This window comes from Calypte anna, chromosome 4A (assembly GCF_003957555.1).
Source record: "Calypte anna isolate BGI_N300 chromosome 4A, bCalAnn1_v1.p, whole genome shotgun sequence".
Lineage (NCBI taxonomy): Eukaryota > Metazoa > Chordata > Aves > Apodiformes > Trochilidae > Calypte > Calypte anna.
This window is the reverse complement of record NC_044248.1, coordinates 3,784,962-3,809,026: the sequence shown is the minus strand read 5'-3', so window position 1 is coordinate 3,809,026 and position 24,065 is coordinate 3,784,962. Positions and strand designations below refer to the sequence as shown.

The 24,065-nt window shown below is 41.8% G+C and overlaps 1 protein-coding gene across 1 annotated transcript in view; it reads left to right on the top strand.

Annotated features, from left to right (window-relative positions):
- Window positions 1–23,632, top strand: part of EVC (EvC ciliary complex subunit 1) — a 36,077-nt gene extending 12,445 nt beyond the window's left edge. The window contains exons 5-13 of the mRNA XM_030450264.1: window positions 6,066–6,278; window positions 14,578–14,687; window positions 16,303–16,513; window positions 17,863–18,069; window positions 18,873–19,017; window positions 20,188–20,296; window positions 21,555–21,681; window positions 22,581–22,674; window positions 23,435–23,632. Coding sequence (XP_030306124.1) covers window positions 6,066–6,278; window positions 14,578–14,687; window positions 16,303–16,513; window positions 17,863–18,069; window positions 18,873–19,017; window positions 20,188–20,296; window positions 21,555–21,681; window positions 22,581–22,674; window positions 23,435–23,589 — 1,371 coding nt within the window. The 3' untranslated portion in view covers window positions 23,590–23,632. The remainder of the gene's footprint in view (window positions 1–6,065; window positions 6,279–14,577; window positions 14,688–16,302; window positions 16,514–17,862; window positions 18,070–18,872; window positions 19,018–20,187; window positions 20,297–21,554; window positions 21,682–22,580; window positions 22,675–23,434) is intronic.
- The last annotated feature ends 433 nt before the right edge of the window (window positions 23,633–24,065 follow it).

The following is a 24,065-nucleotide window of genomic DNA, read 5'->3' as shown; positions in this document are numbered from 1 at the left end:
GCTGGAATCTTGATGCCTCAAGCTTAGCATATAAGGTATTGATCAACCTTTAAGCTTTTCTTTCCTTTCTGTTTTCTACCTGCTTATTTCAGTAGGGGAAGGAGAAGTGAAAAGAGGCAGGTGGGTAACAGGTAATTATTAAGAAAGGAAACTTGCAGATTGCACAAAAGGAAATCAATTAGCAGCTAAAAATAGCATTGTCCATGGGAAGATAATTATTTTTCCTTACCCATAACCTCAAATCCATAAAAGCACATGATTTACTGTCATTTATAACTCTCCTTTGCTGATAGGAGCTCACCAGCATGTTGACATGAGTGAGTTGACTTAGAAATGCACAGGAATGGAGACTAAAAGCTGTTAAGTAGTGGGAACTATCAACAAGCAAGGCAAGAAACATTTCTTGAAGGGGTAAACATGAACTTGAAGCATAGGATTTGGTTTTTTCTATTAACAGGGGAAAAATTTATCTTTGTCAAAATAAAGAGAATATGAGATGCAATTAGGGATGCTCTTCATGGGTGGATTGCATTTTTGGGTATATCTAGAGCTGCTTTTCAAGGGAAATCTCCCACAATTTATCTCTGGTGGAAATCTGTATCAAGAGACCTCCAACTCAACTGCTTGCTTGGGAAAATTTTGTCTTACACCAAAAAAAGGCTGAGAGAGAGCTTGATAGAATAGATTAAATTTGTCAACTTCTAATGTGAGCTCAGTTCTGGGTTTAGGGACTGATTAAATTTTGATCTTGTCAATCAAAGCTGATAGGAGATGCCTGATCTGGAGAGCCTTCATTCTGAAGTTTGCTTCTTGCCTTATTGCCTAAGAAAAAGTGAGGATTTTTACCACTGTGTACATTCAAAACATGTTAATACTTAGATCCAGTAAAATCCATAAGCATCTTTACAAAGGCACACATCTCAAGAGCAAGTACCTTCAGGATGCCTTCTTCATACTTATTTTCCAAATCAGTAGCATAATTCAGAATTGAATAGAACTGGCTGGGTTGGAAGGGACCTCAGAGATCATCAAGTCCAACCCTTGATCCACTCCCGCTGCAGTTCCCAGCCCATGGCACTCAGTGCCACATCCAGGCTCTTTGGAAAGATCTCCAGACACGGAGAATCCACTACTTCCCTGGGCAGCCCATTCCAATGCCTGATCACCCTCTCCAGAAAGAAATTCTTTCTCATCTCCAACCTAAACCTCCCCTGGCACAACTTGAGACCCTGCCCTCTTGTCTTGCTGAGAGTTGCCTGGGAAAAGAGCCCAACCCCCCCCAGCTCCAACCTCCTTTCAGGGAGTTGGAGAGAGTGATGAGGTCTCCCCTGAGCCTCCTCTTCTCCAACCTCAACACCCCCAGCTCCCTCAGCCCTTCCTCACAGGAATTCTGCTGGATCCCTTCACAGCCTCCTTGCTCTTCTCTGGACCTGCTCCACCACCTCAATCTCCTGCCTGAGCTGAGGGGCCCAGAACTGGACACAGGACTCAAGCTGTGGCCTCCCCAGGGCTGAGCACAGGGGCAGAATCCCTTCCCTGGACCTGCTGGCCACGCTGTTCCTGAGCCAGCCCAGGATGCTATTGGCCTTCTTGGCCACCTGGGCACACTGCTGGCTCCTGTTCAGCTTCCTGGCAATCCAGACTCCCAGGTCCCATTCTGCCACTCTGTGCCCAGCCTGGAGCTCCCCATGGGGTTGTTGTGGCCAAAGTGCAGGACCCGGCACTTGGCCGTCTTGAACCTCATCCAGTTGGGATCATCCCAACTCTTCAGGCTGTCCAGGTCCCTCTGCAGAGCCCTCCTGCCTTCCAGCTTCTTTATCTAAATCACCTCATTAATGTGCTGGGCCACTTTACCTTTAGATCAAAGATGCTTTAACTATTTCTTTGCAAAATCCTTCCTGGCCTGTAAATGAGGGCCTTGGCCATTGAGCTTTTGGAGAGACTCACAAGAGTTCTGCAGCTTTGATCAGAAATTTTAATTGCTTAAATAAAATTAAGTTGTATCACAAGGTAACAAATAGCTCTATAGTTGCCTCTTGGAGGTAATATATATGCTAGGCACTGACTGGCATTGAAAATACAGTACACCCAGCCTTTCTAAATATATTTTCCTGCTTCACAATATAATTTTTTTATTCTCATTTGCATATAGGAACCTCTTAATCATGTGGGATTGAGGGTAAGCATTAATACAGTGCTTTGGTTTTGTGGTGCAATCTGATAAGCTGTGTATTACCCCTGGTTTTTGAAAAAAATCCTCTATTCATTGCCTGAATGGCTTGAAATTCAGATGCCCTCAGCATTTTAATCTGACCCCATTTTATTTCTGCACATAACCTGTGGTATTTCTCTATGCTTGATGAATTTCTCTGGAGATTTCTTGCAAAGCTTTGAGATTGACTGTCAGGTACTACAAACAGGTTCATTCAACACTGCAATCAGCTACTCTGTTAATGGAATCAATTTGAATAAATTTCATTAAATGAAATTCTAAAACTAAGAACATGGCATATCAGGAAGCTTGTAGGAACTATTTTATAAGGATTCTAGTCCAAAAAGAAGATCCTGGAAGCAGCAGTATTTTTTTAAGTTTTTTCTTTTCCTCTGTGGAAAATAAGCTTCACATTATCCCCATTTACAGACAGACCTGATTGCTCTTTCAGCTCAAGCACATTCCTTAGAGCAGGAATAGTTTTGAACTATTTTGTTAGCTTCAGTGACTTGGGTAGAATTCAATCAGATCTGCAATTTTTCCTAAATCTAAATTTCCTATTTCCCCTACTAGGTTTTTAAAGGCCATTCCACTGTGTTCCAAACACTCTGGGACACCTGGAATATCCTCTGGGTGCAGAGCAGGGGGATCTTTTTTTGCAAGGACTGCCCAGGCTCTGATGTCTGGCTGATTATTTTTGAGATTAAATAAAACAGCAAGTTCCTTGGACACCAAAAAGCAGTGAGTGTTTTGACAGGCATCACAGACTCATTTTGTGACCCTGGTGAGATGATGAAACTCAGGGTTTGTGTCCTACACAGAGGAGCATTTCCAAAAGGAAAGTGTTCAGTCCTGTTAAAAAAAAAAATCCCAGGGATTTTTAACACCTGCCCAGGCTTCTATTTCTCTGCCTACCAGACTGCAAAATATGTGAGAAGGACATATTGCTTAATCCTGCTTCCCCTCTATGTGTTCCCCCAGCATTTTTATATCTAAAGGGACTTTAGGTGTTAAAAACTCCTCCTGGAATTCCCATCCAACTCTCTTGCCCTTTCACACACCAGTTTCAGCAGAGGGCCTGGAAGGATTTTGCAGACAAATAGTTAAAGCAGCTTTGATCTCAAGGCCCAGCACATTAATGAGGTGATTTAGTTAAGGAAGTTTTTGGGAACATATTTTTGTCCCATTTTTTCCTGGGTGGCTTTGTGCACCCCCTGGTTGTACTTGGAAGCTGCAGGGAGTGCAAGCAGAACTCTGTTTACTTGGTCTTTAAATAAAAAGGTACAAAGGGAAGTGACAAAATAGCTTCTTCATGTGCTGTGCAAAAGATTTCCCAGTAAATAATAAATACAGAGCTGTCAGCATGCCAGGGAAGTGCTATCAGTTCTGCAAACAAAATGGGTTGCAAAGTGATTTACCTGCCATAGGTAGAATTCTGCTTTAGAGTGAGGTTCCTGAAGACCTTGGCTGAGATCTTCTGAGATTGGAATAGAAATGGCACAGACTTCTCTGGACTATTTAAGGGAAATTGTTATATCCCTCAACACCTGGTAAAGGCAGGTGAATTAACTTGTCCTGGAAGTCTGACATGGATAGAGTGCTCCTTCTTTAAATGTTGCAAGGGAATTGAGAAATGTCTTTGAGTTTATGTTAAATCCCAAAACTTGGAGACTTAAATTTGAAAATAAATACCAGCAGAAGAGGAAATTCAGATAAACTGATTTTCATTAGTGTTATGAAGCTCATCCATGCCCAGATTATTGTTGTAACACAAACTGGTTACTCCAGGAGTAAGGGAGATCCATCCTTCATGATGTGGAATAGGAAGAAAAGGGAGAATGTCACCAGCAGTGGCATTGTCACCAAAAGGGAGAATCTCCCCAGCAGTGACATTCAGCAGTCTGATCATTGCCTCTTTCACTCCCAATTCTGAGATTCACTCTCAGTGCCCAGTTTCAGAAACCTGTAGCCCAAAATAGAATTCGTGGCACTTGGAGATAAAGCAAAACCACTGGGATAAAGGATTCTGACTAAGAGTGGGAAAAACATCCAGGATGCTGATCTTGAAGATGTAATGAAGATTTTTGATAGTGTTGTGTCTCAGTTTTATCCAGAAGAAGATGTTACTGCAGGGAGCTCTTAAGATAGCTGCTTATTGTTGGTGAAACAGCTCATTAATATGGTGATTAGCATCCAAAAGGGATCCCAGGAGGAAAATAATGATTTAGTGTTCAGTGCACAGTTTGAATATTTTACAGAAAGAGCAAAATAAAGATTTTTTTTTTTAAGAAATCTATTAATTCAGTTGGTATTGGTAAATCCAAACACAGAACAGGTAAAGGTCCTGTGGAAACAGAAGTTGAACCCCAAATTTATAATAACAGGGGCACAGAATTTCACATGCAACCTAAGGTCTGGTCGGTCTTTAATTCTGAGTTCTTGACTTTGCTATTTAACATTCTCTTGGTTTTTTGGGGGGGTTTGGTCTTATTTTCTTTGTTAGGAATTAACAGTTGGAATGGGTTATTACACAAGAGAACATTATGGCACTGTGTCTCCTGGAAAAGCAACCTTCCAATAGCTGAAGGGGGCCAGAAGAAAGCTGGGATGGGGCTTTTGATATGTGTAGTGAGAGGACAAGGGGAAATGGTTTCTAACTTAAAAAGTGGAGATTTAAGTCAGACATTGGGAAGAAAATCTTTAATTTAAGGGTGCTGAGCCCCTGGCCCAGGTTGCCCAAGGAAGCTGTGGCTGCCCCATCCCTGGCAGTGTCCAAGTCCAGGTTGGATGGGGCTTGGAGCAACCTGGGCTGGTGGGAGGTGTTGGGGGGGAACTGAATGGGCTTTAAGGTCCCTTCCAACCCAACCCATTCAATGATGCTATGAAAAAGAAAAGTCCACTAGAACTTCTTTTGAGCTGCAGGCAAATGGGTTTGGGCATTTTGATAAATAAGTCTTTGCTTATTTGAGGAGAGTTTCCAGCTTTTGATCACTGAAGAGGCTGTAACAAGTTCTACTGGAAAAGAAAACAACATCTAGATGACTTCTCAAACCTTCTCCTCAGGGGTTATCTCAGATTGCAGCAAGTTGTCAAACACAGCTCCATCCCTGGGTACTTGACAGGGAACTGTGTGTTTTGAGCAGACCTTTTAGCTTTTTTTGCCTTCTGACTAAATAACCCAAACTCTTCTCGTGTGTGAAACAGCCTCAGCAATTGGAAACCACTCACATGGGACCAGATTTAATAAAACCACCAGAAGGTGTTTGTTTTCCTAGGCTGGAGCCTGTTCTGCATCAGAAGGGATTTGAATAATTCTCTCTTTCCAGAAGGCACTGAAGAGTGTCAGATGTTGGAGCACCAACTGTACCACACGAGTAGCATCAATTTTGCCTGCCCAAATGCCTTACTCTCTCTTTTAACTCTTCCTTTCATTCATTTCCCAGCAGCAAGCTTTCAAAATGTGCTTGTCAGGTGCTGTGTGACATGGCATTGTTTCCACAGCACCTTTCAAAAGAAGTTTTATAGCTTATTTTATATATTTTAAATATTTCATTGTTTCCACAGCACCTTTCAAAAGAAGTTTTATAGCTTATTTGATATTTCAAAATAGGTGCCACCAAAGAATACTTTGTAGGGAGCTACATTTAAGGTCTCCTGTGGTTGTCCCACTCTTGAATTTTAAACAAGTGGACCTTGAACCCAAACATACAAGTTGTTCCATCTAAAAAACCTAATTATTTGAACTCAGGTATCACTGGGACACGGATCCCTCCCTGGCATCCTGCAATGAAATGTCTCCAAAAGCTTCACTTTCTCCCCCATTTTTCTCTGTCCCTTTTTGTCCCTGTTTTAGGAGCTGTACTCCAAAGCTTCCCATGCTTTAGCAGAGATGGTGACTGAGCTGTTCCTGCAGACCCTGCCTGTTGTGACTGAACTCTCTGCAAGGGAATGTGAACGTCTGAAAGGGGAATGGGAGGAGAATTTGGTGCCTCAACTGGAGAAATGGGAAACTCGGTGCCAGAAACGCTGGGAGCTTTTCCAGGAGCAGCTATTGCAAGAAAAACAAGTAAGACTCATGTGATGTTCTGGGACCCCAGGGGTTAAAAAACAGGGATATAGAAACAAAATTATCTTCATCGTTATAAATAATAAGAACTATTAATAATATCATTAATATATTTTATAGAATATATTATTATTAATATATTACATATATTACATATACATATTATATATTATGCTATTATTATTCTTAAAATTATTATATTTACCACTCTGTGTGTAAATATACAGGCCAGGTCCAGATTTGGGATGGGCAGTTAGACCTGAATCATAGAATAGAATCCTAGAATTGGCTGTGTTGGAAGGGACCTCAGAGATCATCAAGTCCAACCCTTGATCCACTCCCGCTGCAGTTCCCAGCCCATGGCACTCAGTGCCACATCCAGGCTCTTTGGAAATATCTCCAGACACGGAGAATCCACTACTTCCCTGGGCAGCCCATTCCAATGTCTGAGCACCCTCTCCAGAAAGAAATTCTTTCTCATCTCCAACCTAAACCTCCCCTGGCACAACTTGAGACCCTGCCCTCTTGTCTTGCTGAGAGTTGCCTGGGAAAAGAGCCCAACCCCCCCCTGGCTCCAACCTCCTTTCAGGGAGTTGGAGAGAGTGATGAGGTCTCCCCTGAGCCTCCTCTTCTCCAGCCTCAACACCCCCAGCTCCCTCAGCCCTTCCTCACAGCAATTCTGCTGGATCCCTTCACAGCCTCCTTGCTCTTCTCTGGACCTGCTCCAGCACCTCAAGCTCCTTCCTCAGCTGAGGGGCCCAGAACTGGACACAGGACTCAAGCTGTGGCCTCACCAGGGCTGAGCACAGGGGCAGAATCCCTTCCCTGGACCTGCTGGCCACGCTGTTCCTGAGCCAGCCCAGGATGCCATTGGCCTTCTTGGCCACCTGGGCACACTGCTGGCTCATGGTCACCTTCCTGTCAATCCAAACTCCAAGGTTTGAAACCACAATGCTGCATCCAGTTCGCGGCCGGTCACTAGTGGTGTCCCCCAGGGATCAGTGTTGGGCCCAGTTCTGTTTAATATCTTTATTGATGATTTAGATGAGGGGATTGAGTCCATCATCAGCAATTCAAACTCCCAGGTCCCTCTCTGTCTGGCTGTTCTCCAACCACTCTGTGCCCAGCCTGGAGCTCCCCATGGGGTTGTTGTGGCCAAAGTGCAGGACCCGGCACTTGGCCGTGTTGAACCTCATCCCGTTGGGATCAGCCCAACTCTCCAGTCTGTCCAGGTCCCTCTGCAGAGCCCTCCTGCCTTCCAGCTGATCCACACTTCCCCCCCAAGCTTAGTGTCATCTGCAAACTTGCTGATCAAACCACTTCCAAACAGCCACACTCTTTAACTTTAAAAAAAAGTTACTTAAGGTCCTGCAAAGTATATCATCACGTTTTCCCACTAGCAGAAATCCTTGTCTCTTGTAGGAATTCATCCCACAGAATCACTCATCCTCAGGACAGCTCTAACTGCAGCTCAGTATGGAATGAATATATATTCTGTGCATGGAGGTTTGCCTGGAGGAGTCAGAGTAATCACTGAGCATCTGTTCCCAGTGTTCGTCAGCACACAAATATTGGGTTTTTTTCAAGGCTGCTGCCTGATGTCCTCAACTCTTGAGGATCTGCAGAAACAGGTCAAAAAAACCCCCCTTTCATCTGTTCTCTTTAGAGAGGGGCCATAAGAGTGCCATTTACAGGAAAATAGGCCTTACACTGATAAATATTTCTTAATCATTATGTATTAATGATCTAATAATTGGAAACATGATACACACTTTATATAAAACTTACATGAGGCACATAGAGTGTCTTGGGCTTCTTAAATAAGAGGTTGGCAAAGCTCTTTAACCCTTTCAAAATTACACTGTTCCCTCATTCTCCTTAGTTCCTGGACAGCCCAGTACATTAATTAATTGAGTCCTAATTATTACAGACAGCTAGGAGGTGCTTAACTTTGCCACCCACTCTTGCTTAGGCTTCTTCCATAAAAATATCTGATGTGTGAACCTTTGAGCTTCATGCTAAATCTGCTGGTTTGCTGACCTGTGGTTTCTGAACATCATTGGGAACACAAAAGTAAAATTGCTTGTTGGGAATTCTTTGCCATTTCCTTTTTTTTTCTTTTCTATTTTCCTTAACCTCCCTGATCATCTTAGATTTTCTTCATTGCCACTCAGCTCTTATCTCAAATATTTTGAAAAACACTTCTGCTTGCCCCTGGTGTTTCTGGCTCATGAGGTTCTACCAAACTGATGCTTTAAGTTAGAGACAAGCATCTCTGTTTTCCAGGAGTCCTGGCTGGCTTTTAGTGTTTAAATTTGGCATTCCTGTGCTTTGGTGACTGATAAAACAATGCCTGACCTCACCTTGTTTTATTTTGCACCTTTTTATCAAGGATTAGATTCACTACCTGACTTGGCAAGCTGAAAGCTCTTGGGTGCTCTTCATTTTCACAGTCACCTAGAGTTCCCAAATTGCCCATTGCAAGTTTGTCTGCCCAGTTGTGCCCAAATTGTAGAAGGGTGAGCTGAGCATTCTGCTCTGGGAGGTGCAGTCAAAGTGTTTCTCATAGTGCATGGAGCCCAAAGCACCATCCTGGGAAAAAAACACATGGAGAGGAGTCATGGAATCAGTGTGTGTCAGGGCATTTCTGCTCTGGTCCTTCCACTGAACCTCAACCATTGCTCAGAATGTTGTTTAATGGCAAGGAGACTGCCCAGAGACATCTCAATTCTGAAGTTTTCTTCCAAAAATGCTGTTGATGATTCCTCTGTTACTGTCATTGGGCAGGGTATTGAGTGAAGGCACCACAAACCATCACATTTTTTCTCTAGGGTTCATTCAAAGGATCAGTTCATCTCCAGCACCCAGTTCCTAAATAACAGCTCTTTGAGCAGCACTGCTTGATGGGCTCACTGGATGGGAATTCAGATGTTCCAGTCGTGCCCAAGCATAGATTATTTAATTGGAAAGTTGACTTTCCATCACTTTCAGTTGACTTTTCCATCACCATTGCATTCCTAATATAAAGCAGATGGCTCCTTAGCTGAAAAAAAAAATAAATAAAGGGTTTGCTGACATCATTAACAGTAATTAGTGAGCTATAGAGGAAGTCACTTAGCAATGAAATAGCTCTCACATTGGTCCCTGGGTCACCAGCACTGCAGTTCAGCCTTAATATAAAAATTTCCTGAGCTGCAGTTAGAGCTGTCCTAAGGATGAGTGATTCTGTGGGATGAATTCCTACAAGAGACAAGGATTTCTCCTAGTGGGAAAACGTGATGATATACTTTGCAGGACCTTAAGTAACTTCTTTTTAAAGTTAAAGTGTGTGGCTGTTTGGAAGTGGTTTGAAATAAAGTGGAAAGAAGTCTGATATGTCTCCAAAGGGAGACCACAAGGAGGTAGCTCTTCCACCAGATTTAGGCTGGCAGGTTTTCCTGTATAAATGAAAAACATCCCATAACTCTTTATATATCATGTTCAAATGCAAAGTCCATTTTTTGGCCCTTCCCCAGTGTAAAGGCAGCAGCAGGCCCATTAAAGCAGCCAGCTGACACTTGCATCTTACAGAAGGGAAAATTTGGTTCCTGCCTTAAGAAGAAGGAGAAGACACTTGTGCCAATTGATCGTGTCATTGAGGAGATTCCATAGATGTTACAGTGTCAGGAAATCCATAAATCAACATTCTTACTGACAGGCCTTTCATTTATCAGGCATTTTCCAGCAGGAGCTCTGTCTTTCATTTCCCTCTGCAGTAAGAGTGACACAGCACCTGATTTACAGTCTTGGGAAGGCTTTTCACCAGGGTGATGACATCTCCTTTTCAAGGTGGCTCAAAAATACTTTTTTTCCCCATTTATATGAACTGCCTTTTGGGGGAGAGATTATCTTTCCCAGCATTTATGATGTCCTTTGGGAGAACAGAATCTCTTCTACAACTGCAAAGAAAAAAAATCAGTGTCATATTGCACTTTGGTTTTATATTCTTGAGGATGTCAGGGGGGGGAAATGTGAATAAATTATTAATGCAAATAAATGTTGGGTATTTACCCTTATTTATTTATTTGCCTCCAGCTCTCTCCTGCCTGGGCAGTGGTTACTGGGAGCAAACTGGTGCACCAGGCTGAGATACTTGCTTGGCATTCAGTGTGCATCCCACCCCATCTACAGGCTGTTAGGGAGAAATTGCTTTCCTTTGATTTCCTGGGAATCTGGGCTAAAAATGTCAAAACTGAGAGCTTCAGGAAAAAGAGTCAGCTTTCTTGGATCTAATTTGCTGTTGTCTCAGAGAGCTACCTCAAAATGGTTTATGGGTTTCATTACCTACCAAAGGCATATCCTTCACTTTTATTGCCAGAGAGTAATACTTAATGTTAGAAGTGCTCCAGAAGGGCTTGTAGTGGACTTGTTGAGAGGAAGCAAAACATCAAGAAGCTTAGAGAGAAAAAAAATGAGAGAAAAAAAAAATAATTCAGAAACCTGAACCAGCCTCTACCCATCAGTTTTGACACAGTAGGAATTTTATCACTTCCTTTAATTTTATACTCATTTTTTTTCTTAGTGATTGGAATGAGTCTGCTTTTAAAGTAGCCAGACATTCCTCAGAGCTTTCCTTCCTTCTTTGTGATGCTTTTGTTACTGATTTTACTGGTTAAATTCAGGAGCTGGAAAGCCCAGGCTGGCTTCCAGCTGCTGAGTCTGTGTGACAGCATCATTTTCACCCCCTCTGAGCAAAATTAAGGCCATTCCCAAAACCAGGAAAGTTTTGGGAGCCACCTGGAGGCTTGGCCCAGCATTGGGCCTGTCCTTTGCACCTGGTTTCATGAAATAGTTGTCTCTGTTTTCCTCTTTGTCAGCAGCACACTTCGAGTGAAGATTCCCAGAGGATGCTGCTGCATCTGTTGCCTGCAGCTGTGAGCTCTGTTTTGGTGGTGGAAAATCCCCCCAAAATATGGTAAAAATACCAAAAATATATTGGAAAATACCCCAGCCCTCCCAGCTCATCCCAGTGAGCTTCCAATAGGCTGGATTTATTCCCAGCTGACCCTTCCCTTCTTCTTTATCTTCCTAAAATCTTTTTTTTAAGGCAAGACTATTTTAGTATTGGTCCAAATCCCTCTCTTATGTATTTATCATCCTTAAATGCTTAATAATTCCCTTCCTTTCCTCTTTGTTCTGTTACTACCTCTATGGCTGATGTACATCTATTGCTCAGCTTTATTTTCTGCTGTATCCTCAGCTTCCCATTGGTCTCAGGGGGTGAAGAGACCTTTTTTGATAAGGTCTTGCATATAGGTTACCTTAAATGCACTTGCAGTGGAAAAAGTGACTCATTCTTCTCCTTTAAAAGCCAATCTGTGTTCACCACTACAGAACTAATCTACTTCTTCATAAAGAGGAGTAAAAAATTACTACCATCCCTGTCCTTGTTACCCTTCTGGGTTCCTTTTTGGCTAGGATGTGCTAATAGCAGCAGAAATGTTAAATTTGAGTTTCTTGCTTGCAATATTAGGTCATTTATCATTCCAGCTGTGATTCAGAAAACATCTCCTCTCTTCTGTAGCTCAGTGATCTCCATCAGATTTAATCCCCAAGCTCTTTGAGCATCAGTCTACAGACAAGCCCTTCCAGAGCAACTTCTCAGTGAATAATGAGGTCTCCAAAAATAAGGGAAATCCCCATCTTTTAATTGAAAATGAAAGGAGAAAGTAAAAGGTCATTTTCAGCTTTTCTTTTAATTGCTGGAAGGGAGACAAAAATGCACAACGTGGTGAATCTCTGTGTTTACAGCGAGGTGTGAAACACCAGGAGGCCACCTCCTTGGAGCTGTAAAAGGGAAACACTCAGTTATTATTTCAGGCAAGTATTTACCATCTGGCATGGTGATACCTGGAGACCTGATAGTCCTGAAGTTGAAATCTGCAGCATGCAGATCAGAGGGGGCTCTGTGCTCAGCTGGGATTTTAAGAATCATCTCCAGTGAGATCAGTTGAGGTCTGGTTACACAGAAACATCTTGCGGTGGCTTCCCTGGTGCCATACAGATTTCCAGGCAGGTTTTTTTCATAGAATCCTAGAATTGGCTGGGTTGGAAGGGACCTCAGAGATCATCAAGTCCAACCCTTGATCCACTCCCACTGCAGTTCCCAGCCCATGGCACTCAGTGCCACATCCAGGCTCTTTGGAAATATCTCCAGACACGGAGAATCCACTACTTCCCTGGGCAGCCCATTCCAATGCCTGATCACCCTCTCCAGAAAGAAATTCTTTCTCATCTCCAACCTAAACCTCCCCTGGCACAACTTGAGACCCTGCCCTCTTGTCTTGCTGAGAGTTGCCTGGGAAAAGAGCCCAACCCCCCCCTGGCTCCAACCTCCTTTCAGGGAGTTGGAGAGAGTGATGAGGTCTCCCCTGAGCCTCCTCTTCTCCAGCCTCAACACCCCCAGCTCCCTCAGCCCTTCCTCACAGCAATTCTGCTGGATCCCTTCACAGCCTCCTTGCTCTTCTCTGCACCTGCTCCAGCACCTCAATCTCCTTCCTGAACTTCCTGAGGGGCCCAGAACTGGACACAGGACTCAAGCTGTGGCCTCCCCAGGGCTGAGCACAGGGGCAGAATCCCTTCCCTGGACCTGCTGGCCACGCTGTTCCTGAGCCAGCCCAGGATGCCATTGGCCTTCTTGGCCACCTGGGCACACTGCTGGCTCCTGTTCAGCTTCCTGGCAATCCAGACTCCCAGGTCCCTTTCTGCCACTCTGTGCCCAGCCTGGAGCTCCCCATGGGGTTGTTGTGGCCAAAGTGCAGGACCCGGCACTTGGCCGTGTTGAACCTCATCCCCTTGGGATCAGCCCAACTCTCCAGTCTGTCCAGGTCCCTCTGCAGAGCCCTCCTGCCTTCCAGCTGATCCACACTCCCCCCCAGCTTAGTGTCATCTGAGAATTTGCTGATGATGGACTCAATCCCCTCATCTAAATCATCAATGAAGATATTGAACAGCACTGGGCCCAACACTGATCCCTGGGGGACACCACTAGTGACCGGCCGCCATTTTGATGCAGCCCCGTTCAGCACCACTCTCTGGGCCCGGCCCTCCAGCCAGTTCCTAACCCAGCTGAACTCTTTTCATCTGTCACCTGTAGCTGACTGCTTGCCCATCCTTCCCAGGTGCTCAGGAGTAGGAGTTTTGGGAAGAATTTCTTTCTGGAGAGGGGTGGGTGATATGAGTTGCTATTTCTATGGCAGAGTAGGCAAGAAATAAATAAGTTTTTCTTTTAAAACCAAAGGTGATATGATTTCTGACATTCTGCACTCCCCAGATAAAGCCTCTCTCCTGCACACATCACTGCTTCCCAAGGAAAAGATGATCAAATCCAGGAGGAATGGCCACTACCACTCCTAATTCTCAGCACTAGAGAATTACACATCTCACTCTTTGCTGGACATATTGATCCACTGGAACCTGGCTGTCTGAAATAATAGAAAATTTAGCCCCTCATCTTCTGGATGAGGTTAGAAAATGAAGTGAAGCTGTCAGGGAGCCATTTAGGGCTCTCCATACATCTTCAGGCAACCTACATTTTTCCAGCTGCCAGCATAGCCTAAAATACTCTTCTTGTCACAGCAACAGGGCTTGGGCCTTAAAACCATTTCATCTGAAGGTTATTGTTCATTAAATTCTGACAATGCAATAAAAAAAACTTCAATCCTTATCTCTCCAAGTCTAAAGTCTAATGGCAAATGCATCAAAACATCAGATTATTAAATTCTTTTATCTAAATATCACACTGAAGGAGCTGTAAGCTTGAAGTCCTTAAACCTAATCACCCAATCTCTGTTTTAATCTATTTAACTATACAGAAGAGTGTTGTTCTAGATGATATCTTTATTTTGTTCAGTGAAACTACAGAACAAATAATTTACTAGTGAAACAAACAAAAAAAAACCCCCAAACCAAACCAAAGTCCCCCTGCAACCTGCTGATGAGAATCAGTGCAGTATTTTGTGCCCTATTGGTCTCCATCTGTTGCTGAAAGTGGGAAATCTGTAGGAGAAACAGCTCAGGGGTGTCCCAGACCAATGCAAAAACTCCCTTTCCTTTCAGTCACTTTTATTTAAGACTTGGATATTTGAGGCAAAATATTCCAAAGCAAAATAAATCTAATCCAGTGTTTTTTCCTTGAAAGAGGGTGATGGTTTTTTTCAGTAAAACAACCTCAAATAAACTGCTGTTTTGTAATGTGGTGACTAGAATGATGGAAATCTTACAGCTGTGTTGTTTTTGGGGTTTTTTTCCCTGCTTTTAGCTGTGGATAAAGGAATATGCTCTGACTGCTGCCATGCAAAAGCACCTGTCTGAGAAACAAGAGAAGATAATTCAGGGTGTCAGGAGCAGACTGGGATGTCTCAGTGATGAGTAAGTTGGATTTTATCAGTAAGCAAGGGGGGGTAAAGCTGCTCTGCTGACTGCACAGCTCCAGTGAGTTGTGGGGAGCAGGGCTGGGGGACTCTGAGCATCTCCAGGGAGAAAAAAAAATGAAAAAACCCAGATATCATGATTCTTGCTAAGTATTAAGGAGTCTTCTGTGATTTGACAACTGATCTGCTTTCCCTGGATCTACTCCTAAGTTTGTGTTTTCTAATCCTGAACCTGCCTCTTTCTTTGCATGCTGAATGTTGCCTTGGAGTTGGATCTTCCTCAAGGTAAAATATTTAAAATAAAAATATTTAATCCAGCTCTGCCTTTGCTGTCTGCTGTTCCAATACCCCTGCCTTGGCATGCTCGTGACTCCTCTCTTTCATTCTCTGTGTTTTCACCAAGGAAACATTTGGGTTTAGCTGATTTTTATACAGCTGAAGGGGTCTTTAAGAGAGAGCTTTCTCAAAAAAAAAACCAAAAAAAACCCCCAAACAAACAGTTCTGTGTCATCTCCCTCATTTTGACTGAGATATCAAATTACTTTGCATGCTGCATGTTGCATTGGAGTTGGATCTGCCTTTATATATATTATACATGTTATATATATATATGTATACATACATATATATGTATATGATATATATTTTATATAATGTATATAAATATATAATATATATACTTATATACATAATAAATGTATATGTATACATTCATATATGTATCTAATATATATATTTATATATATTATATATTATATATTATGTATTATATATTATATATTATATATGTATAATGTATAGTATACATATTATGATATAAATAAATATATATTATATATTTACATACAATATATATTTAATATAAATAGATATAAGAAATTTATAATAAAAATATATGTAATATAATAATAAAATATAATGTGTATAATATATAGATATACTTATATATAATATACATAGTATATATGTGTATTATACATATATGTATTATAATTATAATTACATATTATATATGTATATTATACAGATATGTGTATTATACATATATAATAGGTATAATATATATAAATATATATTATATATAGTGTATATGTAATGTGTATATATAATATATAAATATATTTATATATTATACCTATTATATATGTGTATTATACATATATGTGTATTATACGTATATATGTATTATAATTATAATTACATATTATATATGTATGTTATACAGATATGTGTATTATAAATATATAATACGTATAATATATATAAATAATATTATATAAAATTATATATTTACATTTTATATATTATTATTATATTACCTATATTGTTATTATACATTTCTTATTATTATATCTATTTATTTATTTATTTTCTTTTTCTTCCCATTTTTATTTTAATTTAACTTCAGGGTGAGATGATTAGAAGCCTGTCACAGCAGTTCCATTCTTTACACCTGAGCAGCTCCCCAGGGCTGCTTTAAACAGACATTAAACACAGTGAAGAGGAACTCCTGTCATCTCTGAGCTGTGACCTGGCTTCAACACCTGTGCCAAAGCAGCCAGCAGCTCAGCTGGGGGGTTTTTCATGTTCCTTTTTCATGTTCCTTTTTACAGGTCTCTTAATTATATCTGGAGAAAATCTCAACTCCTGCTGCCTGCAGTCCTCTCCAGGCTCAGCATCCGGAGAGTGGGAATGGGAGCCCTGACCTGCATGAGGCTGACCAGAAAGAAAAGTTTGCTTCAGGAACTGAGAGAACAACAAATCCTACAGAAGGGATCATCCCCCTGCCAAGATGAGGAGCAGTGGCAATTACAGAAGGCAGTGGTAGGGACAATGTCTGGGTGGGTTTTCTCCAGAGGTCTCATATGCTGAGAAGTAGAAAATCTCCCACTGCCAAACAGAAAGGAAAATATTCTCTTGTCAGAAGTGCACAGCTCCATGTCCCTGTTGCACAGCTATAGTTGCCCTCATCAAGGCATCCACTGTTATCTGGACTCTGTGTATTTGATGGAGATTGTTCCTATTTTTAATAGAAATAATAAATTCAACAGGACAGAACACAAAGATGGGAGTACAGCACTTGAGAATGACTAACAGGATAGGAAGCAGATGTCATGTATATATATATATATATATATACACACACAGATACAAATATATATATCATATATATATGTGTTATCACTTTGATAAGTGAAATATCAGGGGACATTTCCTGCCTGGGCTGCCCTCAGTTTGTGTAAGAAGGACCAGAGCAACCACTCTTCCTTCCAGAAAGGACATGCACATCAGAGCTGATCATAGAATCATAGAATCACAGAAAGGTTGGAAGGGACCTCAGAGATCACCAAGTCCAACCCCCGATCCACCACAGCTGCAGCCACCAGACCAGTGATGGCTGCATAAAGTAACCAAGCTCCTGCAGAGAGCATCTTCTTGGTCACTAATAATGACTTTAATGTCTGTGTGTGCTTGAGGCCAAATTTGGAGCTGTCCCAGACCTTCACCCTCTTCAGGGGCAGTACCAGAGGATCTGGTGCTGTCCAAGGCAGCCCCAAGAGCATCCTTTAGTTTAGATCATACACAAGACCCTGCTTGGCTCATAACTTTCCCATTTTTTCCCATTTTTGCTGTGACACCTCGTGACTGATGCTCCCTGGAGACCTCCCTAAAAAGGGAACTCTCCCAGCCTCCTCCAGGAGTTGCTGAGAGCTGAAGTCACCAGGATTTTTGGGGCACCCACCACAGAAAATGACCCTGCTTGTCACCCAGCTTGGGGAGATAGGGGCCATACCAGTGACTCCATCATCTTCAGCTGACCCAGGGGATGATGTCCCAGGGGATGACCCATGGTAGGGGGTTGGAACTGGATGATCTTTATGGTCCATAAAGATCTTTAACTGGATGATCTGATGGTCCCTTCCAACCCAAACCATTCTGTGATTGTTGTCCATACCATGACAGAGCTGATAGTTTGGTTGCAAAGGCAAATGAGTTAAATAACTGTACATACACAGTTTTGTACAGTGGACAAAACCACTGGAGATGAGATTATTCTAAATCTAAACCCAGTAAAGCCCTGAATGGGTGCAGGACTTTCTTTTAAGTTGAAGCTGACTGGGTTTGTCAGTGTATTTAAATGGGAGTGTTGATCTTTTTTGTCTGGTTCCTAGGAGTCCCATATCCTGGAAGAGGAGGAGAAGCTGGAGGAAGAAACACAGCAAACCCATTTAGAATTTCACCAGCAGCTAGGCACAGAAATTCAAGAAGCTCTGCAGTTCCTTCAGCAGCACATGGAGCAGGTGATGGGGCAGACACTGCTGCAGCATGCCCGAGGGGAGGCTGGAAAAAGGAGTTCAGATGATGGACAGGACTTCAAGGTAGAGAAATGTTCATTTTTTTTAAATTTTCAGTTCAAAATATAGAAATGTTTTCCAAACAACATGAGTGCTGCTTGCTGAAATGGAAAGTAATTCAATTTATGCATTACACTGTTCCAAGAAGCAGCAGCAGACCTTTACAACCAGTGGTAAAGTTGATGATATCTTGCAAAATATTTACAAGCTAACACTTAGATAGAAGTGCAGTATTTCCTAGTGACTTGCTACAGCAGCCAAAACAGGTTTTATCAAGCCAAAGTCTGGCATATGAAAAAAATTAGAGAGTTCTTGATGACAGAGAATAACAGAGGGAGAAATGCAGCTGGTTATCTACTGATGAATCTGGTTAATTAATAGAGCTTGTTTCTGCTAACAGATTAATATTAATTCATAGATAAAGAATGAAATAAAAAATAAAACTCTCTTCATAGGTTAATAAAATTATTCCAGAGTGAATAATTGGATTTCATGGATACTGGAAAGCTGTAGTAGAGCTACACATTGATTGATTTACTTTGCTGTTGGGAGGTAAAAATGGGCTGTAGAGATTGAACAGATAATGGCTTTTTCCCAGATGGAGGTGAGACACAGTAGAAAGATTTTACAGTAATTTTTCCATGCTTAAATCTTCCAGAAATCAAATAGAAATATTTGTTTCCCAGTGTCTGAGTCTGCCAGTTTTTGAGCACAAAATTCACATTTCTGTGTGCACATATGAATTTAGGTCAGCCCCTCCCTTTTAGATCAAAACAATTCAGTTTTTGAGTTAAAAAGTTAATTCTAACTTGTGCTGTGTAATGCAGGAGCACCTGGTGGAAGCTGCTGTAGAAAGTGTGTATGGGACCAGCAATAACATCAATAGACTGGTGCAAAACTACTACCAGAAATTAGGCAAAATCACAGAAGACTACGAAGGGAAAAAGCTTCAGCACTTGAAATCCTCACAAGGTATGAACCCTATTGACAACTGTAAGATAATTCTGTTTTCTTCACAGGTAAATTGATTTCATTATCACTGTAAAGATTGCTTCTAAAGATAACAAAAATCTGTTATTTAGAAGCAAGAATTAGAGCAAAATTGAAACTCATCCTCTTGCAGGTTGTGGAACTGTTGGAGATGGTTATGAACCACTGGGTCTCACGTAAATACAGGCAATTTCTCCCTGGAATGATTTTCAGGACAGGAGAACAAAAGCAAATTGTAATTCTTGATTTCTATGGAAAATTCTTTTTGGAAACCTCTCCCCTGTGTGAAGGTTGTTGGCATTAAAGGAAGTTAGGAATTAGCAGCATGGCAGGATGAGCAGAGGCTGAGTGCTTGAGACACGTGGGATAGACTTTTTATCCTCAAAATAGTTGGCAGTTTTAAATAGAAATCATTCTTTAAGCATAGAAGAGAGGTTTTGAAGAAGAGCAGTCCTACCCACTGAAGGCAGAGATCCAGAGATGAGTTGGTGGGAAGGGTTTGGGAGCTCCAGCAGGAGTTGGATGTGCTCACTGGTTATAGGAAAGAGCCAGCCTGTTTTGCACTACCCTGTTGTGAGATTAAAGACTTGATTGGGAAGCTGAAATGCCAGGGAAGGGCAAAATCTATGTGGAGATTTTTGGCAATCTGTATTTTAGGCATTGGCAGATAATAAGGCAGTCAGCTATTCAGTTTCTGACAAAGTCCCTATAAAGCCTTTTTTGTCCCTGACTTAGTCAACTACAGTCCAAAATCCCTTTGATTTGAGTTCTTTTAATCAGGAATTAAAATTGAAGCCTGTTCCAGACTGCTCCTCAGAGCTGAGCTGGGTATGTTCTGCTTCACCAGTGCTTTGGTTCTGTTCTCAACTGGTCTCCCAGTTCAGCTGTGAGCCCTAGAATTCCTGTTAGCAACAGGACCCCTGCAAGTTAGCACCATGGCAGGATGAGCAGAGGCTGAGTGCTTCAGACACGTGGGATAGACTTTTTATCCTCAAAATAGTTGGCAGTTTTAAATAGAAATCATTCTTTAAGCATAGAAGAGAGGTTTTGAAGAGGGACAGTCCTACCCACTGAAGGCAGAGAACCTTCTAAGGTTGCCACAGCTCAGGGTTTGTAATTCTGAATGGAAAATTGTATGAAATCTTATTTCAGCAGAAAGAGGTGAAAGGAACAGACTTAGGAAGAAACAAGACAATGAGCTGGGATTGAAGGAAAAGCAGAACAAAGGCCTCCTCAGTGCATCATCCACAGTCCAGCAAAGGTAAGAGCAGTGCTTCCAACTCATCAGAGAACCATAAATTGGCTTAGGTTGGAAGGGACCTTAGAGATCATTTAAAACTTTAAAGTGATTGTCTTTTTTTTAGATATTTTGTTACCTCTATATTGAAAAAAAAAATCCTTGCACGCTTCCTGTTTTTCTTCCTCGGTTGAGGAGAAGTGGATTAATGTAAAACAGTTTCATGAAAGCTCTGTTAGTTACTCATTATAAAGTTTATCATTTACTCTGACATAAATTAACTTCTAGCTGTTTTCTGAGGTTTTTTTCTCCCATCACCTAGTCTAATGTCTTAAACTAAAATCCAGTACTGCCCTCCATGCAGGCAGAAATATGGCATTCAAAAAAATAACTATTTAGGATTCAAGCTGCTCTCATAACCATGAGGATTCATACCTGTTTTCCTGCTGTCATTTCTTTTACTGCCAAATCCCAGTCCTTTGTAAATTAATGACAATATTTCCATTAATTTGTCTTATTTAACTCAGCACAGACTGGCTGATTTCCTTTTGCTCTTGGAGCAAGGTTATGAGTGTGAGTTCAAAAAAACAAATGTTGAAAGCTGTGAGCATTGGCCATTCTAACAGCAACTCCATTTTGTGTAGATGTCAGAAACAATTTGTGTTATCTCCTTCCCTGAGGAATTGGGGGGGGGGAGTGATTGACAGGGTTGCTTCAAGGTAGATCAGGCAAGAGCACAGAAAAAATCCAGGTTCAGCAAAGTTGCAGCCTCTCAGGTTCTGCTGCATTAATATTCATCTTTAACCAGCGAAGCAAAACAAGCAAAGAATAAAGTTGTCAGTGCTCCAGAACTGCCAGGTTTTGATTTACCATGGTTCTGGCCCAGTTTCAACCTGGTGCTGAAGAACCCTGAGTGGCATGCACTGATTTCTTAATCCCTAATCCTCACCCCTGAGTTTGGGTCTTTGGCAAGCAGACTGTGAAGCCAACTTTAGAAATATACAATGGGTTTGAAAGCAGAGCAAGTCCCAAAGTCTGGCCATGGGCAACCCAAACTCCTACTGCAATCCCTGCCTCTGGAAGGAGCTTCTGTTGCATAGACAACCAAAGCAATTTATTAAAATAATTGAATTAACTAAAAATCTGCCACAAAATTGGGAAAAGCTGGATGGGCTGGTGGTACTAATGAGTCTCTCTCTCTCTACAAAACCTTCTAAATACAGTTTCCCAGGGTTGTAGTCCTCCCATAATCTGAACGAACCTTTGAATTTCTCTTGTCCAGGATGGTGCTGCAGCAGCAGAAGGTTTTGGCTCAGTTTGAACTGCAGCAGCAAATCCGTCTGGAGGCTCTGAAACAAAAGCTGCTGGGATTAAATCACCTGGAAACTGAGCTGGAGAATCAGCTAAAGGTGAGGCAGGGGGAAATCACTCAGGGAGCTGAAGCAGCCCATGGCAAAACATCAAATGTACTTAACAAGGGCTTTAAGAAAAGCAGCTGGAGACTCCCTGCTCACAAGGAGTCACCTGGACAGGACAAGGGGCAATGGGCACAAGGTGCTCCTGGGGAGATTCCCATGGGACACAAGAGGGAAATTTTTCCCCATGAGGACAGTCAGACCTTGGGATGGTCTCCCAGGGGAAGGGGGGGATTCCCCCACTTTGGGAAGTTTGAAGTCTCAGCTCTCTGGAGTGCTGAGAGATGTCAGATGAACAATAAGGGTTGGAGCAGGGGATCCTTGAGGTCCCTTCCAACCTGACATCCTGGGATTCTCTGAATGGGCTGTAAGGATCTCTTTAGAAATCAGTGCTAATATTTACCACTTCTGCAATGAAGAAGACATTCAGACAGCAGCTTGAAGCTAATTCCTACAAGGAGACCCAGGTACTTGAGGGAAGAGTTACTGACAGTTCTGTATTGTGTCTGTTTCAAGTACAGACTCACTTTTTGGTTACTTGAGCCTAATCAGGAGACTACTCAGCATCCCTACTATTGCATCAATGTGCTTGAGTTCATGGCCACATGAAGGGACACCAGGCCCTGATGCAATGCAGACATCACTAGCCAGGTTTCATGGCAGCTTTGCTGTCCCTTATCACCTCTGAGCTCTCAGCCTTTTGGTCCTGAGTGCTGCTGAGAAGAAGCTGGAGTTATTTCTCCTCACTGAATCTCTTTTTTGGCAAGAAGCACATCCCTGGTGTTAGCCATCCTGTGTTCCTGCCATGACATGCATGTCATTTTTGTCATGCCACAGCTAATCACCCAGAATCAAGCTGTGCTGTGTTAATTCTGCTTTATCCTTGTGTGCAGGAAGCTGAGCAGGACTTTGTGAGTGAGTTGGCATCCCTGGCTCGAGTTCCAGTGCTGGTGAAGAAGAAGCCTTCAAAAAGGAGCAAAACAACAGGTTGGTAGAGCCCTGGGTTGCTTTAAAAAAATAACACATCACCCCACACCTCAGTGTGTATTTTGCAGTGCAACAAAATGGAGTTTTAGGAGGGATTTTGCAGCAGTGCCATTTCCCTAACCAGGATACAGGAAAATAAGGTGACATCCCAAGGCCACCCAGCTCACCAGTAGCAGAGTCTCAAGTGGGGTCACTGGTCCTCAATCCAGAGCAGTTTAGCCATGAGATGACATTGTGTCTCCCACCAGAATTATGTTTCAAGTCCTCACATTTTATGGGAGAGTGGAAAAATCAGTGCTCTGAAGTAAAATCCTAGTGAATCCAGAAAATTGGGAGAATTTATATGAATTTACTACAGTTGTAACTAATTAGATTAATACATAATTCAAGAGATAATCAGGTATCTCTTGAATTTACCTTATGCTAAGATAAATTGATAGAACAGCACTGGATTCTCTGGTCTATATTTGTGGTGGAGCATGTAAACTCTTATCCTTTGAGCCATGCAGTTCTTCTGCTGTCATTATTAAAAATGAAACAGCAAGTGGGCAAGTTCAATGTCTGCTCCATGAGAACTAATCAGCAGTAAAAATCCCAATATTCTAGCCTGTTACAAAGTGGAGTGAGTTCTTTGGAGTAGTAATGTATAGGTATGTAGTGTTAGAGTATGTTTTCTTGCTTTAGGTTAATCACAACCAAACAAGCTCTCCTATTGCTTATTTTTTTTTCTTTTTTAATCCACATATGTTTGTCAATTTAGGGGAAAAAATTAACTTGCAAATAAAGGCCTTTCAGTCACCAGAATCAGAAGACAAACAGAAATCCCATGAAAATGTTCAAGAGGCCCCTGAACTGACTTCTGGCTTGTGCAGGTACAGTAAAGGTTTAAAAAAGGGCACATGGAAAACTATTTAAAAAGCAGTAGAAAATCTACTTGGTGAGCAGATATGTCAACCAAACCCAAAACACACCTACACTAGCTGAGCTTTTCCCATAATAGTTAAGTCTGACATGTATTTGACATTTTTTTCCCTGTATTATTCTTTAAATTTAGGAAAACCCTCTGAGTCTGCTTGTCCGCCCTGGCACGTATTTTAGAAATAACTTTGATTTTAGGTAGGGAAATGAGAAATGCTGTTTCCAGATTTCCTTTAATTAGTCTGGGACGGGGGGTTGTTTATTTTGTTTTGTTTTTTTTTTTTAAACTAAGCCACAGACAGCATAAATCAGCCCAGACAAGTGAATCCAATGGAAGGAGGCTGACATGTAGCAACCAAAATCTGTGTCCGTGGTATTTAGGCTTTCAACTTCCACCTTTATTTCAGGAACAAAGGCAAGCTCCAGCCTTTGCTTGATGAGGGTAGCAGCTCTAACAATTATTTTCTTGATAG